Source organism: Hibiscus syriacus, unplaced genomic scaffold (assembly GCF_006381635.1).
Source record: "Hibiscus syriacus cultivar Baekdansim isolate YM2019G1 unplaced genomic scaffold, ASM638163v2 tig00110548_pilon, whole genome shotgun sequence".
Taxonomy (NCBI): domain Eukaryota; kingdom Viridiplantae; phylum Streptophyta; class Magnoliopsida; order Malvales; family Malvaceae; genus Hibiscus; species Hibiscus syriacus.
This window is the reverse complement of record NW_024062775.1, coordinates 5,538,922-5,557,029: the sequence shown is the minus strand read 5'-3', so window position 1 is coordinate 5,557,029 and position 18,108 is coordinate 5,538,922. Positions and strand designations below refer to the sequence as shown.

General features: G+C 36.5%; 2 protein-coding genes and 1 pseudogene across 2 annotated transcripts; all 3 read left to right on the top strand.

Annotated features, from left to right (window-relative positions):
• Positions 1–614: 614 nt before the first annotated feature.
• Positions 615–1,679, top strand: LOC120131083 (chlorophyll a-b binding protein 151, chloroplastic-like). Its single transcript, XM_039148188.1, has 2 exons — positions 615–806; positions 895–1,679. The coding sequence occupies exons 1-2, from the start codon at positions 661–663 to the stop codon at positions 1,544–1,546; spliced, it is 798 nt and encodes a 265-aa protein (XP_039004119.1). The 5' UTR covers positions 615–660; the 3' UTR covers positions 1,547–1,679.
• A 4,351-nt stretch (positions 1,680–6,030) lies between these two features.
• Positions 6,031–11,207, top strand: LOC120131082 (heat shock protein 90-6, mitochondrial-like). The gene is made up of 20 exons (XM_039148187.1): positions 6,031–6,209; positions 6,463–6,657; positions 6,747–6,820; positions 7,219–7,344; positions 7,424–7,517; positions 7,598–7,681; positions 7,765–7,908; positions 7,999–8,112; positions 8,202–8,261; positions 8,350–8,424; positions 8,521–8,625; positions 8,841–8,981; positions 9,076–9,168; positions 9,266–9,343; positions 9,557–9,811; positions 9,894–9,996; positions 10,183–10,357; positions 10,432–10,537; positions 10,615–10,704; positions 10,843–11,207. The coding sequence occupies exons 1-20, from the start codon at positions 6,096–6,098 to the stop codon at positions 11,008–11,010; spliced, it is 2,394 nt and encodes a 797-aa protein (XP_039004118.1). The 5' UTR covers positions 6,031–6,095; the 3' UTR covers positions 11,011–11,207.
• Positions 11,208–12,363: 1,156 nt separating this feature from the next.
• On the top strand, positions 12,364–16,594 carry LOC120130762 (annotated as a pseudogene).
• Positions 16,595–18,108: the final 1,514 nt, after the last annotated feature.

The following is an 18,108-nucleotide window of genomic DNA, read 5'->3' as shown; positions in this document are numbered from 1 at the left end:
ACAGGGTGAGTATTCAATTAACTCGAATAAAAAAACTTGATTTAGTTGAATTGAGTTGGTCGAATTTTTTGTTTAAATTTAATTTTAAATATTTATTATATTATGACATTTTAACTTTAATTTAAATATCTTTTTATAATCATACATGATATGCATATATATTTCTAGTTATATTTCATAAGTGATATATATATATAATGTAAAGTTGAGGGACTTGACTCGAACTTAAAAATTACTCTATTAATTGAAAATTTTAACTTTTTCGGGTCAATTTAATCTTATTCAACCTTACCTACAATAATCTCGTCGATCCCTAAGCCCAATATCAGATTGCTCCAAAAGCAATGGATCATAAGATTAGAGCCCAATATTATTAGTGGATCCATCCCTCCAGTACTCACGCCCAAAAACATCTCTCGACAAGATCTTGTGAATCCCACGTGGTATAACAGCAGCCTCAACATATATCCGAAGGAAATCAAAATGGGAATCCACATCCAATGCTACAGCCAATAGGTTGTTGCTGACATGTACATTTCCTGATCCACATCAATCTTCTCATCTCCAATTCTCCATTATAATCCAACCTCCTTGTCATCTCCAAATCCAGATTACACTTGCCACCACCACTTCGAAAACAAACCAACCCCAAGTCTCTTAATGGCAACCTCTGGTATCCAACAGTCCTCTTTCGCCGGCCAAACAGCTTTGAAGCCGACCAATGAGATCCTCCGGAAGGTTGGCGCCGTCGGTGGCGGCCGCTTTTCCATGCGCAGAACTGTCAAAAGTGCCCCCAGCAGCATCTGGTATGTTATGTTACATCATAATATCTAACTTATGAGCCAAAAAAACATGAGGGTGGATTTATTTATGTTCGTGATTACTTGAAAACAGGTACGGCCCTGACCGCCCAAAGTACTTGGGCCCATTCTCCGACCAAATCCCGTCGTACCTGACCGGTGAATTCCCCGGTGACTACGGGTGGGACACTGCTGGATTATCGGCTGACCCCGAGACATTTGCTAAGAACCGTGAGCTTGAGGTGATCCACTGCAGGTGGGCTATGCTTGGTGCCCTCGGCTGTGTTTTCCCTGAAATTCTTTCGAAGAACGGTGTCAAGTTCGGGGAGGCGGTCTGGTTCAAGGCTGGTTCCCAAATCTTCTCCGAGGGTGGCCTCGACTACCTCGGCAACCCGAACCTCATCCATGCTCAGAGCATCCTTGCAATCTGGGCTTGCCAAGTTGTGCTCATGGGATTTGTTGAAGGATACAGAGTTGGTGGTGGACCACTCGGTGAAGGACTTGACCCAATTTACCCAGGTGGTGCTTTTGACCCACTTGGATTGGCGGATGACCCTGATGCCTTCGCAGAATTGAAGGTCAAGGAGATCAAGAATGGCCGCCTGGCAATGTTCTCCATGTTCGGATTCTTCGTCCAGGCTATCGTCACCGGAAAGGGTCCCATCGAGAACCTTTTGGACCACGTTGCTGATCCGGTGACCAACAATGCATGGGCTTATGCCACGAACTTTGTCCCCGGAAAATGAACAACTTAGATAGGTCCCTACACGTGTCTTTGAAAGCTGTAATATTAATCGCTATTCACTATGTACGTGCTATCTGTTGTACCAAAACTAGATTACTGATGTAATCCCACTACTTATCTTTGCAGCTTTTGCATCATTAATGCCCAATCTTCTGTTCCTGAAACTTTGAAAATTATTCCTTCGGGTGCTCTTGTCTTTTTCGGTCGAAAACAATGAAATAAAATCAGGTTAAAAATAATAATAATGGACAGATGCATGTCCAGTGAACGCACCAACCAAGCACCATCTTCTCCGAAGCTAACTTGTATTTTTAAAGGCAAACTAACACTTGATTTACCTAACCATATATTCCCCATCAATGCTTGCTTCCAAATACTACTCCCCAAATCTCATTTGGACTTGCGTTAAACAAACTGGCTTTTGCCTACCTACACTAGCCCCCACACTCTTCTTCTTGGATTTTGCTGCACACCTGACGATTCTCCTTTACATTACGTCACCCCAATCATTTCGGATCACAACAAAATACTATACATTGTGCTATTGTAAACCACATTTTACTTACAGGCGTAAATGTATAGTATCGTGATCAGCTGTCGCCTATAAATACATCTATAAACTCCTTCAATCACCAACGATTTTCACAAGGGAAAGAGGTTTTTCCTGTGATGAGTAGGCAAGGTGGTGATCCTACTATGGTTAGTTCCTCCATTGCACTTTTGCAAGAAAGGTTTAGGCAGCTGCAGAAGGTTAGAGAAAAGAGAGAAGAGAAAGAGCTTCTGAAACTATTCTCCGAGCCTGACCGCGCCGCCGATTCGATCAAACGATGTGAGCCTAATGGATTGTTGTGGACCTTCCAACCCGAGGTGGCTTTTCCTTCCAGGCAACCACAGCAGGATTCACTACCTCTTGGACTTAACTCAATGAGCAGACAAACCGATTTCAGAGCCATGGGAATCCCAGCATCAACGAGCTTATGGCCTAACGCTGCAGCAACTTCAAGCACCTCAAAATATTATGAGAACTCTGATGTTGATACCTCTCTTCATTTGTAAATGGGATTTTTAGTATGTCTCATGATCTCTATTTTAACCTACCTACCTACTCTCTCTTTCCTCTTGTTTTTTTGTTCTGTAAGACTGGAGGGGTAATATAACTTTATATTTACTGATAATATACGAGTCCAAAACTTATCTTCATCAAGAATTAACCGGTGTTCAATCCAGGAGCAGTAGGAATCTCAAAAATTGCCACTTAAAAGTTATCACGGAATATGTCAAATTCTCAATCCATGGACCCCTGTAATAGGCTGGGAGTTTTCCTTCCGATTCTCAGAAATATGCAAATATTTACAAGCAGAGAGTTTCAGATTCCAGATCAATCTAATTATCCAATAAATGGATTTTCATAATAGAGGTGTTTGTTTGTTTGTAGTGTAATGTGGAGCTTGCTCGTGGCTTGAAACACAGGGTTTGGTGGTCACTTCAAACAGTCGAGTGTTCTTTTCTTGTTTGATGCGGCTTGTTCTGTCTTTAAAAGTGATGCCGCCGATCTTTCGGTGTTGCGTTCCCTTTTCCGGCGTGTCTTTCTTGTTGTTTTTGCTGGCGTTGGAAACTTGTATCACTCCTTCACGGCTTGATTCACACCTACTTTGGTGGTATGAAGTTAAGAAGAGTTGTTTTTTTCGATGAAACTTTTAGATTTGGGAACAAGCATTCACATTCATCTCCATTATTTTTGTATCTTTGCTACCATCACTATTATTAAACCACGCCGATTAGGCTGCGGTCCTACCTATGGTTTTTTAGCTGCTTGCTTCACCATCATTACTATCAAACATCTTTACTTAGGGATGGGCACTCAACCCAAACCCGACATTTCCGACCCGACCCGATCGGGTCGGATTTTTTTATAAAAAATTTGAGTTTGGGTCGGTCGGTTTTTTAAGTATGATATTCGGGTCGGGTCAGGTCGGGTTCGGGTTTATGGTGAAAAATATCTGACCCGAAAAAGTATATAATTTTAACTTATATATTTAGGAATAATTACAATAATACCCCTCTATATATAATTTTTTTCAATTAAGTCACTATTTTTATTGAATAAAAATAATTTTTTTATTATTTCAGGTCGGATCTAAGTCATATATTCGGGTCGGATCGGGTGAAACCTTGTTTTGGTCAGGTCGGGTCTCAAGTGGAGACTCCCTTGTTCTCAGGTCGGGTCGGATGAACCAAAAACCCGACCCAACCCGACCCATGTCCATCCCTATCTTTACTTCACGTCTCTAACTTACACCTTGTGAGTTTTTTTAATTACGCTATGGTGATTATAAAACAATATTTGTTCTAAATAATTTCAATTATGTGATAATAAACGTTCAATTACTCGTATCATAATCATTGATGCTCAAACTTAAAACTTTTAAGAATAACAACCCTTCCTTATGAACCTTATAAATTGCATTTGGGGCAATTAATTACTGGTCTAATTATATTCATTATTCTTTTTAGGAACTAAAAACAAACAATAATTAAAGAGGTTGTATGATATCAGATCGTTCATATGGGTTGTTGGTCACGGTTGATAGATCAGGAAGCAGGTGGTCGCCTTCTCACGCATACCCGACGTATTGCATACATCATATTGCTTCTAATGCTATGAAGAGGTTTAAGAACAAAAAGATTAAAAAAAGAGATTATCAACATGAGTAACTTATTCTTTTTTTAGTTCATGATTTTTGTTTTATTTTTGTTTTTCAATCATTATTATTCTAAAATCCAATTTTTTTTTACATGCTTTATTTACACATGCAACATCAATGTTTATCTATAATTTCGTCAGACTTGATTCTGGTTACTTTGTTCTAGCACTTGTTCTATCACATGAGAGTGGTAATTCTGTCACATACACCAGTAATCTAAACAAAAGATGGTGTGATTGTGGATAATTTCAAGCTTTCAGATACCTATGTGCTCATACTACTGCTGCATGTATGTATGTTAATGTTAATTTATACTCTTATGTTGATGATTGTTATAGCCTACATACTATGCGCAACATATACAACTGTAAGTTTAAGTATCTCTCTGACGATGCTTGTTAGCCACCAACAATTTCTGTAGAATGATTGTCAAATTCACAATTATGAAGAATATTGAAGGGTCGACTTGAATCTAGTCAAATTCGTACTGATATGAAATATTCTCAACGAGAGCAAGGTTTGCCAAAGCTTTTTGGCCACTACAAAGGTGAAGGTCACAACAAGAATCATTATCCATGTCTTCTTAAATATGTAGCAGGCCGATAAAACCTTCGTAATTTTGTTCTCATGTTGTTTTGTTGTATCAATCGTTGGATAGTTTATGAACATCATTAGTTATCTACATTTTTAATTTTTCATGCATGATTACAAACTACTCATAAATAACTTTTAACTAAACATAAATTCATACAAATATTTAAAACATTTTTCAACATAAAAATCAACATACAAAACAACTTTTTGTCTCATTATTCTTGTTAATTTTTACGCAATTATTTTTCTTTTTCTTTTTTCATTCTTCTCTATAAATCGTTTACTACGTCGGATCAATAACTCTTCATACTTCGTCTTTTTTTCATCTCTTCTCGATTTTAATCTCCTTGTTCTCTTCTTCAAGTTTTCTTCTTTCCTTATGTTGATCAAGTATCGACTTCATAGCCTCCTTTACTCACTCCTCATCTGAAGACGAGCTTGAATATGAATCATCGATGTCTGAGTAGTCAGACCCAAATATACCATTTGAATTTTTTTATAATATTTTTTGACAATTGCATGATTTCAATCTCATAAATACTCTGTCAACTCACACATTCCTATTTATAATGAAAATTTTGTGAAAATGATCGTTGAAACTTGTCACCTTAACATGACGAGTTCCATCAATTCAAAAAAATCATATGCCAACTACTATAAATGACTACTAACTTTAAAAGAAATATTATTTTAATAGAACTCGTCACTTCAGCATGACGAGTTCTACTCTTTTTAATAAAAAAAAGCAAAGCACTCGAAGTTAAAAAATATATATTATTTTCATGAAACTCATCACGTCGATGTGACGAGTTTTAAGTAAAATAATTAAATATTGATACGTCAATTAAAAAATAATTTCCATTAAAACTCGTCGTCTCAAATTGATGAGTTTTAAGAACACTATAACAAATATCGTAATTCCCAAAATAAACTTCAAGCTGACAAAAAAAAACTCTCAAGATTCAGTGTTTCGGATTGGGCTTTTTCTTGCCTCTGATGGCTGCGATCCATTTATCGTCTTTTTTTTTAATTCGAGTTAGCGTTGTAAACAGCATCCAGTATAGGCCCTAACGTACCCAATTTCCGCCATCAGTCCCTAACTGTTTTCAGCTATCTCCAGAAGCTTCCGAAAGGGGAAAAACCCTACCAAAACCCTCGCCATATAATATTATTTTTACCTCTCCTCTAAATCCTCATCGCACCAATTCTAAACTTTCCTGAAACTCGCTCTCTCCTATCCTTTAATCCTTAATGATGCATCGCCTCTCCCGGCGCTCTGTCTCTGCCGCCCTCCGCGCCCCCGTTGCTCGTTACCGGGTCGCCGTGGCTGCTCCAATCGCCTCCTCCACTTCCATCCCTGTCTCGGTACTCTCTCCCTCTCATTTCTCACTTGTCTGAACCTTCGTTCCGTTTGATTGATACTAAAGGAAAAGTATTTTAACTTTTTTGTTTTGTTGTGTGAGTGAGGATTAGTGGTAATTAATGCAAAAGTTAAGCTTTTAAAGCATTTTTCTTTTTGATAATGGTTATTTAACTTGTTGTTTTATTTTATTTATTATAGTATAAATTGTGATTCTAATAGTTTTATCTAATTAGTATTTTATTGGATCGTGAGTAGGCAGAGGGGAGTGATAATAACATCAGGTGGTACTCGGCGATAACGGGAGGGAAATGTAACACGGCTAGATATTTAGCTCAATTGAACTTGAAAAATGATTTGGTTTTGGGAAGCCGATACGAATCAACCGCGACAGCATCTGAATCAGGCAATCCACCTCCACCTCCAGCTGAGAAATATGAGTATCAAGCTGAGGTATGTTATGGGTCTCACTTGTATAAAGTTCTTATTTAGAGATTTGATGAGTTTTATTTATGATGCTGCTGTACCATACATGTTGACAGGTTAGTCGGCTCATGGATCTTATTGTTAACAGCTTGTACAGCAACAAAGAGGTGTTTCTTCGGGAGCTTATCAGGCATGTTTTGAGAATTCATACGTTCATCCTTGGATTATTAAAATATGATGATTTTACAGTAACAATAAGCTTGTCAAAATTATTTGACTATTATTATTTGGTTGTTCGAACATGAGGAGCAAACTGGAATTTAACTTACATTTTAGATAGGCCAATCAATTCATACTCTTAGTATATGTTGTTACCTGCTTCTTGCTGGATGAAATTCAAGATAACTATATATGGTGAGTAAAATATATATATATGTATATTATTTTGTAATTTGAAGAGAGATTCCAAAAATGCCTGGATAATACAGCTTTCTAATAATTGATCTTTAAGCTAAATTTTATAAGAGCCTGCCTAATTCCATTATGTGGTGTTTGATATCCGTAAATTTGTTTTTTGTGTTTCTGCAGTAATGCAAGTGATGCCTTGGACAAGTTACGGTATCTAAGTGTTACTGATTCTCAGCTTTTAAAGGAAGCTGTTGATCTTGACATTCGTATCCAAACTGATAAAGACAATGGGATAATAACGATTATGTAAGTATATGAGCTGTAAGGTGCTTTGGTTGTGGAATTGTTTTTAGCAATACACATTTTCTTACTTTGTTTTCTACAGTGACTCAGGCATTGGTATGACACGGCAAGAACTTGTTGATTGTCTTGGAACAATTGCACAGAGTGGAACTGCTAAGTTCTTGAAGGCTGTGAAGGTCTAATAATTATGCCAACATTCATTTTCTGTTTCTAGGGATACATGTTATTTGCTTTAACAAAATGTACAATTTTGCAGGAAAGTAACGATGCTGGGACGGACAACAACTTGATCGGTCAGTTTGGTGTTGGCTTCTATTCAGCATTTTTGGTTTCCGATAAGGTATTGATTACTTTTCATTTTAGTTTTCTTGAATTCAGAAGTTCCTGTAGTGCAGTTGCTCATGTAGTTTATTGTAATTTTAGGTAGTTGTATCAACAAAGAGTCCGAAATCTGATAAACAATATGTATGGGAAGGAGAGGCAAATGCAAGCTCCTATTATATTCGGGAGGAGACAAATCCAGAGAATCTTATTCCTCGCGGAACACGCCTTACTTTGTATCTTAAGGTCTCTTAAATAACAAAGAATACTTTTACTACCTTTATTTGTTATGGAACTTGAACTTATATCTTGTCCTTGTTGTCTGTGTGCTTTCAGCGTGATGACAAAGGTCTTGCCCATCCAGAACGGATTCAAAAGCTTGTGAAGAATTATTCACAGTTTGTTTCTTTCCCAATTTACACATGGCAGGAGAAGGGAATCACTAAAGAGGTCTTTCAACATGATATCGACATTTGCATTTTTTTCTCAACAAAACTAGTTTTTGAGATAACTAACCTGTTATGCTTCACTCATCACAGGTCGAAGATGATGAGGACCCAGTTGAAGCCAAAGAGACTGGTCAAGATGAAAACGTTGAGGTGGTTACCTTTATGTAGTTTTGTCATCATCTGTAAGCTCATTTGCAACATGCATGTGATTGATTGTTTTTCGACTTTAATGTAACAGAAAAAGAAGAAAACAAAAAAGGTTGTGGAGAGGTACTGGGATTGGGAGCTTACAAATGAAACTCAACCAATTTGGGTGAGTTGTTAAGTTTTTTGTTTAGAATTGCTCAAGTTTCAGTTGTGTATTTCTAAAGTTCTATATGTGATACTATTACTAACTTTATCATTACAGCTTCGTAATCCGAAGGAGGTGACAACAGAGGATTACAATGAGTTCTACAAGAAAACTTTTAATGAATACTCGGATCCGTTAGCATCATCACACTTTACAACTGAGGTAATGACATTGTTTAGTGGAACTGGGAAGTTTTTTAAATCAACATCGGAAACTCTCTGCACCATCTTTGGATTCAATTATCATGAGTTAGGATAGGGGCAACTGTTTTGAAGATGGTACTGTTGAAAATGTAAACAATTATAACATGGGTCTAATATCACTCCTCTGGTGATTGTTATTTCATTTTCTTAAAGTTTTAAACATTGGCTTTGCAGGGTGAGGTGGAGTTTCGTTCAGTACTTTATGTCCCAGCCATTTCTCCTATGGGAAAGGATGATATAACCAATCCCAAGACGAAGAATATTAGACTTTATGTTAAAAGAGTCTTCATTTCAGATGATTTTGATGGTGAATTGGTAATAACATGTCATTCCTTTATACATTTGAATAATATATTTGGTTCAAATTTAATCTGACTTGTGCAAACCTTGTATTGTTCTGCTTAAATAGTTCCCTCGATATCTAAGCTTTGTCAAGGGTGTTGTGGACTCAAATGACCTCCCACTCAATGTCTCACGCGAGATTCTTCAAGAAAGTCGCATTGTACGGACTATTTTTCCTAGAATTCTTGTTTGATACTGAAATAGTTATTTTTCTTAGTTAACATTCTTCTGACTGCAACTTTGTGTTTTTATTGAAGGTCCGAATAATGAGGAAACGTTTGGTTCGAAAAACATTTGATATGATTCTGGGAATATCAATGAGTGAAAATAAAGGAGTATGCATCATATTTTCCCTTTTCTCCTCATCTTCTCCTTCCTTTCTCCTTCCATCACTTTTGTGACTTTGGAATTATATTTACCGTAAAAGGACTTAAATAACACCTGGCTAATAGTGAATTTACGTTTTTTATATTTTTGTGAGCTAATAAGAATTTATCAGTGTGTTATGCTATTTTGCTTTAGCGTGCTAAAATCTGATTGCATTGTAGGATTATGAGACATTCTGGGAGAATTTTGGAAAACATTTGAAATTGGGATGCATAGAAGATCGTGAAAATCACAAGCGTCTTGCACCATTGCTCAGATTCTTCTCTTCCCAAAGTGAGGATGAGATGATAAGTTTGGATGAATATGTCGAGAACATGAAGCCTGAGCAGAAGGATATCTATTACATTGCTGCTGACAGCGTTAGCAGTGCTCGAAATGCACCTTTTCTGGAGAGACTTCTTGAGAAGGATCTTGAAGTACGTCTTTCTTCATTGAATATTGAAATCTGTGTACTAAATTGATCAGGAGGCATGATATTTTTTTGGTGACATTTTGTAGGTGCTCTACTTGGTAGACCCCATTGATGAAGTTGCCATTCAAAGTCTGAAATCTTACAAGGAGAAGAATTTTGTAGACATCAGTAAAGAAGATTTGGATATAGGTTAGTCTGTGGGATTTTATTCTCATGAAGTTTTACGTTTAGCATTATTGGTTAACTAAAGCCTTTATTCTTGCTTGTACTGGCTTACTTTGGTCAATTCCTTGACAGATAGAAGGATGATTAGGTTATTAATGCTAGTCATGGCTTACCTATATATTTAATATTTTTGTCTGTCTCAATCTGCAGGCGATAAGAATGAAGAAAAGGAGAAAGTAACCAAAGAGGAATTTAGCAAAACTTGTGATTGGATCAAGAAACGTTTGGGTGAAAAAGTTGCCAATGTTAATATCTCAAACCGTCTGAGTTCATCTCCCTGTGTTTTGGTATCAGGGAAGTTTGGCTGGTCTGCCAACATGGAGAGGTGAATATCCTTTCTTTCCTCTGCTTTTCTTTTATAAGTTAGCATCGGTTAACATGGATATGATTCTTTCACAGACTCATGAAGGCACAGACTGTTGGGGACACCTCTACTTTGGAGTTCATGAAGGGGAGAAGGGTGTTTGAGATCAACCCTGAGCATCCAATCATTAGAGAACTGAATGTATGGTGACGAACATTGAGCTCTACCTCTACCCCATTCATTATCATTTTAATGGATGTGTTATACTTTCTCTGCAGGCTGCATTCAAGAGCAACCCAGATGATGAAGATGCCTTGAGAGCTATAGATCTTTTGTATGATGCAGCTCTTGTTTCTAGCGGTTACACTGTAAGTTTCTCTCATTATTTTCTGACAGTAGTATTATATCATATCAATTTAGTACGCTGATCATCAGAAACATGCCATATTTAAATGTGAATGTGTTGATACTGTGTTGTTACAATCGTCTTGATGTCATTTATGCAGCCTGACAATCCAGCACAGCTAAGTGGTAAGATATACGAGATGATGGGAATGGCTATTTCGGGTAAATGGTCGGCGTTTGACGGCCAGCACTCAGCGTCACAGACCCCCCAAGCAGAGACATTAGAAGCTGAGGTGGTCGAGCCTGTCCAAGCTGGTGGTCAAAAATGAAAACTGCGCGCTGTGTTTTGAACTTGGCTCCGTTTGCACATACCATGTGTTTAGCAAATATTTCGAGGGTTCCCTTAGCAAGTACTGGAGATTGTAATGTTAGGGTTTCTTTTTCAAAGATGCAATGGTAGTGATAAAGTTATGCCGTTGAGAGAGGAAGAGTTGAAGTGGTTAAACAAATTGCGAACCTTTTTGCTCCTTTAGTTTTTATTTATTTATTTTTCGATAATATATACCTTCTGGTATCATAGGGTTTCTGATTTTGACCTACCAATAAAAGTAAAATGGAACACGTCATTTAATTATTTTCTGGAACAAACTTACCGTACTTTTTTCTTTGACAGTAAACTTACCACACTTTTACTCCACATAGCTTCATGCACTTTCATTATGAATAAGGGTCTTGTCAACAATACTGATATATCGATCGACTTAGCCTAGGAAAGGTAGGATTGATGTGACCATTAACGTTAGCATCTTCCGGATCTAAGTAGTATATAATATGTATATGAATTATGTTGTTTTATTTAATTTATTTTTTTATAAAGAGCCATATGATTTTATCCGTTCTTCATATTATGTATTTTGTCTATTATTATAGACGTTTTTCTTCTCTTAAGACTAAATTTAATATCACATTCTCAGTTGATGTTTATGTGGTTATCTTGTTGATCTAATCTTGTTTTGGATTTTTAAATTGATTCTTTTTATTGATAGGTGCTCATAATGAGTATATATAAGGTGTGATTGAGTTGTGTTAAAATCAGTTTATTAGCATAAAACCATTGTTATATGTATTTTTATATTCATATCGATTGTATTATTTTTTATTATAGTGATATTTATTTGTATCAACCATCATTTCCATAGTATTTTATATATTTACACATTTTTATTCATTATCACTGCATTGTATATTTTAAAAAAAAAAGTATATTACTTGACATATTCAAACAAGAATAATTGAATAACTTTTCAAAGAATCTGAGTAAATTTAAGTTATCAAATTGAGAAACACATCAGTTTGCATTAAGGTAGCAACTATGAAACATATGAAACTTATAACATACTATAAAATAATATAGGTTTGTTCATTGTTGTTATGATTTTTTAATAGTACAAAATTAAATAAGAATCTAAGATCAAGACGTACCATCTATTCGAAATTCAATTTATTTTAAAAATTATATAGAATAAATTATTAAAATTATGATTTTATTATTATATATTTTAATTACATTTCTTTTTCTTTTTAAATATTTTAATCTTTATAGTTAGTTATTGGGCAATTGTCAAAATTATGGGCTAGGTCAGAAAGCCCAAGAAGGGCTTCTCTTTGTGTCTTCATCTCTTAAAAGTTTAAACCCTACTTAAAACCCTTATTCCGTGCGCCGCAGATGTTCCCCACCTCCAAACGCACCTCACCACCAAATGAATTACCGATTCCGAAACCTCCTAGGCGCCCCTTACCGCGGCGGCAACGCCGTCTTAGCACAAAACACCAACCTAATCTCCCCCGTGGGTAACCGCATCTCCGTCACCGACCTTGTCAAATCCCAAACCATAACCCTACCCGTCCAAGCCTCCAGTAACATCCGCCACATCGCCGCTTCGCCCGACGGCGTTTTCATCCTCACTGTTGACGACAACAACCGTTGCCTCTTCATCAACCTCCCTCGGAGAGTGGTGTTGCACCGCGTAACGTTTAAGCATACCGTAAACGCCGTTAAGTTTAGCCCCAATGGGAAGTATATAGCTGTGGCGGCAGGTAAATTGTTGCAAATATGGAGATCTCCTGGGTACAGGAGGGAAGTTTTTGGGTTTGAATTGGTTCGAACTTTTGCTGATTGTAACGATAAGATATTGGCAATTGATTGGGATAATGAATCAAAATATTTGATCGTTGGGTCCAAAGATTTGACTGGGAGGTTGTTTTTTGTTGATAAGGTCAAGGGTGGTTATAAAAACCCATTTTTATTTCTCGGTCATAGAGATTCTGTTGTTGGTTGTTTCTTTGGTGTTGATAAAATGAGTAATAAGGTTGATAAAGCATATACTATTGCTCGTGATGGTTTTATTTTCAGTTGGGGTTATAGTGGCAATGTTGGTAATCATGACATTGGAGTTGAAGGTCTGGATGATGAGGAGCCAAAGTCTCCGGGAACGCCGGAGAGGGATAGAGAAATTATGGGAGGCAATGTGAAGAAAAGGAAGGATTTTGATGGTAAAGAAAGTTGTTTTGGTGAAGGTGAGGAGGGGTATTTGAGTGGGGGCAAATGGGAATTATTAAGGAAAGATTGTTTTATGCAGGCTCCTGCTAAATTGACCGCCTGTGATTATCATAGGGGACTTGATCTTGTTGTGGTGGGATTCTCCAATGGCGTTTTTGGATTATATCAAATGCCGGATTTTGTGTGCATGCATTTGCTGTCAATATCAAGAGAGAAGCTTACGACAGCTGTGTTCAATGACCTCGGAAATTGGTTGACATTTGGCTGTGCAAAGTTGGGGCAGCTGTTGGCGTGGGAGTGGCGGTCGGAGAGTTATATATTGAAGCAACAGGGACACTACTTTGATGTGAATACTCTTGCGTATTCGCCAGATTCACAACTCTTGGCTACTGGTGCCGATGATAATAAAGTGAAGGTAAATGAATGTTTGAGAGATGTTTGGAGGGTTTAGATCTTACCTGGTTGATATGCATTTTGGCCTTGTATTTTCGTGGTTATGGTTCTGTTTTTCAACTTTTAAGAATCTTGTGCTAATGGTCTATGTTCTTGTGAACTACATGTTTTCTCAATGCCGCTTTTCCTCTCATTTCGCTTTAGTGACTGAAATTTTGGATTTCTCTTGTCATAGGTATGGACTGTTTTATCAGGCTTTTGCTTTGTAACATTCACTGAACATACTAATGCGGTTACTGCACTCCATTTTATGGCTAATAACAACTGCCTTTTAAGTGCATCTCTGGATGGGACTGTTCGTGCATGGGACCTGTTGCGTTATCGAAATTTCAGAACATTTACTACCCCTTCTTCTAGGCAGTTTGTTTCTTTGGCAGCTGATCAAAGTGGTGAAGTGATTTGCGCCGGAACTCTAGATTCATTTGAGGTAAGTTGGTTAATGCTCTTTGATTTTAACATTCCCGTATTGATCATATTTCTTGATTTTTTCCTTTATCGTCATATGTTACAGATTTTCGTTTGGTCAATGAAGACGGCTCGTTTATTGGATGTTCTTAGTGCTCATGAAGGTCCGGTTCATGGGTTGATGTTTTCTCCGACAAACGTGAGCTAACTTATCTTCACCTGTTTTCTGTGGGTTCAATTTGTATAAGTTTCCATTTATCTTCATTGATTCTATTCTTTATTCCAAAGTTGTCTTCTAACATTGTCTATTAACTATTCTTCATCTACCTTTATCTGGCTTCAAGTATGTTTTACATCTCTGATCTTTGAGTTGAGTCATATATATATTTTTAGGCAATATTAGCTTCATCGTCATGGGACAAAACTGTTCGGTTATGGGATGTATTTGAAGGAAAAGGTGCTGTCGAAACATTTCCTCACACGCATGATGTTCTGACCATTACTTACCGACCAGATGGAAAACAACTGGCTTGCAGCACATTAGACGGACAGATTCACTTTTGGGACCCTATTGATGGGATGTTAATGTGTACCATTGAAGGCGTAGGGATATAGCTGGAGGACGACTAATGACTGATAGACGATCTGCAGCTAACTCAAGTTCAGGAAAGTGCTTCACGACCTTATGTTACTCTGCTGATGGGAGTTACATCTTAGCTGGAGGAAATAGCAGATACATCTGTATGTATGATGTTGCAGATCAGGTAATTATAAGTTCATCTTCGTTCTCTGATAGATAGTAAATGATGTTCTTCAATTTGAAATTTAAACCATAGTTGCACGTAGGTTTTTTGGATTGACCATAAAAAGAGTCAGTTTTGGATTATTTTACGGGCCATTCAGATCATTGATGGCTTTTGCATTGTATATTTGACAGCCATAAGATGCCTTCTGGCCTTTGTTACTTTCCTTCCATCAAACTCCTGAAAAAAGAAAGTGACCATGAGATGCCCCTCTTATTTTTTTCAACCATTGCTTATTCGGGACTAGTAGGATGAATTTGCATGGCAATCTGGTTTTAAATGGAACCATAGATCTGAGTATCCTAATGCTTGACTTGAGTAGGATGAATTTGCATGACATCTGTACTTATTAGTTTATTCGTAAGATTAATAAATACCGGCGATTTACATTAAAAAAAAGTTTTTTCTAGGAAAATGAGCTTAATCAAGTGAGCCCGAGTAAACTTCTTATCTCAAATCAAGCCGTAGGTTTAAAAGTGAAATTCTATCAAGCTTTAGCTTCCTACAACATGAGCTCAGTTTTGCTTGATTACATCCTACTTGTACATGTTCCTGTTTTACGACCTTCTCTCTTGTTGAAGACTTACACTATGCTTTCCCCTCATCTTTTCCCATCTGAAACCAGGTTCTACTTCGACGATTTCAAATAACTCATAACCTCTCTTTGGATGGAGTTCTTGACTTCTTGAACTCGAAAAACATGACAGAAGCTGGTCCATTGAATTTAATCGACGATGATAACAGCGATACAGAAGAAGATATTGACAAACAAACCCGAGGAAATATGGGATATAATCTTCCTGGATCCATGCCTAATAATGGTAGGCCTGTCATCCGAACGACATCTCTTAAAATTGCACCAACGGGACGAAGTTTTTCTGCAGCAACGACAGAGGGTGTTATTGTTTTTTCAATTGATGACTCATTTATCTTTGATCCCACGGATCTTGACATCGATGTTACACCTGAGGTACTTTCCTATTCTAGATCTTTGAGTTGTACAAAATTTACCAATATTAATTAATTTTTGTTGTTATGTAGGCCATAGATGCAGCACTTGATGAAGATCAGCCAAGCCGAGCTTTAATTCTTGCTTGCGCTTAAACGAAGATACACTAATTAAAAGGTGTATTTTCTCTGTCAGTCCTCTAGATGTTCCAGCTGTTGTTTCATCAATCCCTTACCGATATTTGCAAAGATTAATAGAGGCATTAACCGACCTTCTAGAAAGGTGCCCACACCTGGAGTTTGTACTTCGATGGTGTCAGGTAAGCTTCTGTTTATTTTGCTGGATAATTTGATGTTTGTTCTGTGTTTTGCTGTTGACCTGGTTCTGTTTGATTTACTACAGGAACTCTGCAAACTTCATGGTAACTCTATTCAAATGAATTCCAGAAACCTTCAACCTGTGTTGAAATCATTACAGAAGGCAATCACCAGAATTCATCAGGATTTGGCTGATACATGTGCTTCGAATGAATACATGCTTCGATATTTATGCTCTGTTAGCGACAGGAGATGAATCGACTGGACTTCAATCGGCCGTAACTTTGTCTTTGGAGGAAAGGTATTTAGCTGAGGAACATACATGCTATGGTTGGATACATTTACGTATGTTGGAGGACGGATGGCATTACGAAAAAATGAGATGCTGATTTTTTGTTTTTATATGTTTAGGAACATGGGATACAAATTCACTTATTTTTCAAATGAAATCGTCAAGTGTGTACTGCTTTCTAATTTCATTCCTTTTATAACAAAAATGTATTTTGTTGTCTCCGTCGATCAATCTTTCCTTCGTAACGTATTTGCTTACACAAGATTCTGGAAAAATATGTCGATCCAATCTTTTAAGATATCATTTATGTTAGTTTATTAAGTTTAATAAACTAGTGAATAAAATTTGTATGCTTATTTATTTGGATGAATATATGTATTTAGTTTGTTTATGTTCACAAATAAGTATGTTTTTGATTCGTTTATAAATTCATTTATTGATTTATATATATATTTGTTTATTGATTTATTTACAAGTTTGTTTACTTGATGTTTTTTTATATTTTAAATACGATTTAAATATACAAAAGGTGTCTAATTTATGTCTATTTTTTTAGTTTAGTGTCTAATATTTATTTTGTTTCAATTTGGTTCCTTTCGTTTCTTTCTCTCTCTTCCCTTTATCCACCCAAAAACCTTTAAATTGAATTCAAGAACCCATTGTTTTTCCTCTTCTTCTTTTGTTCCACTCCTTTGATCTTAACTCAATAAATGACGACCAACACTCAAAATCATACACGATTTCTCCTGAATTTCTTATTCTTCGCTTTCTGGGTTTTCACTAACGTAGCTATTCTTTAGCTTTTTAATATTGTTGCATAGAAATAAGGAAATGAAATCAAAGAAAAAAGAGTTTATAATCTTCAATCTTGCCATTTACAACTATTTCAAACTCATTCCAGTTCTCACATAATTAATTCATTTCACTTATTATCAACCCTTAGAATCCCACCAATAAAATTAACAAACAAATGAAGAAGAAATGAAAAGAAGAGATAATACCCAAAACAAATGAAGAAATAGGATGCCACACCTTAAATTTTTTATGAGTTTTTGTTCGAGGGAGCAATTTGTGAAATTTTAGAATTTAAGATCAGTTTTGTAAGCTCATTCTTGTCCAATGGCTTGGCTCATGGATTACCCTTTTCTTTTAATTTCCAATTTTATTTCCTTCCCCAATCATAATTCAGTTTGTGTGAAATCTCCCAGAAACCCAAACTGTCCCATTCAAACCCGTTGTTTCATCGCCATTCGTTGACCTCTAGCCGACAGTGGCATTGTTGAACTATGTTTCGATATAACAATTTAAGGCAAAATGGTTTTTGGACTTGAATTGAATTTACAAAATGTATTTGGACTTAATTGAATTTATTCAAAATTTACAAAAATAATTCAAAGTTCTTTTAATTTAAAATTGAGCACAAAAATGTTTTTATGAATAGTAATTTACTATTTGAACAGTATGTAAAAGGGGAACCGATTCCCCCTAATGGGGTACCGATTCCCTCACTGTTCATCAGCCCAACGGTCATAATATTTGAATATTATGAAGGGGTATCGATTCCCTATGAAGGGGTACCAATTCCCCCTATTCTGGGCAGCCTATGTTTGTAGAAAAATCATTCCCAAACAGCTCCAAAACATCCCCA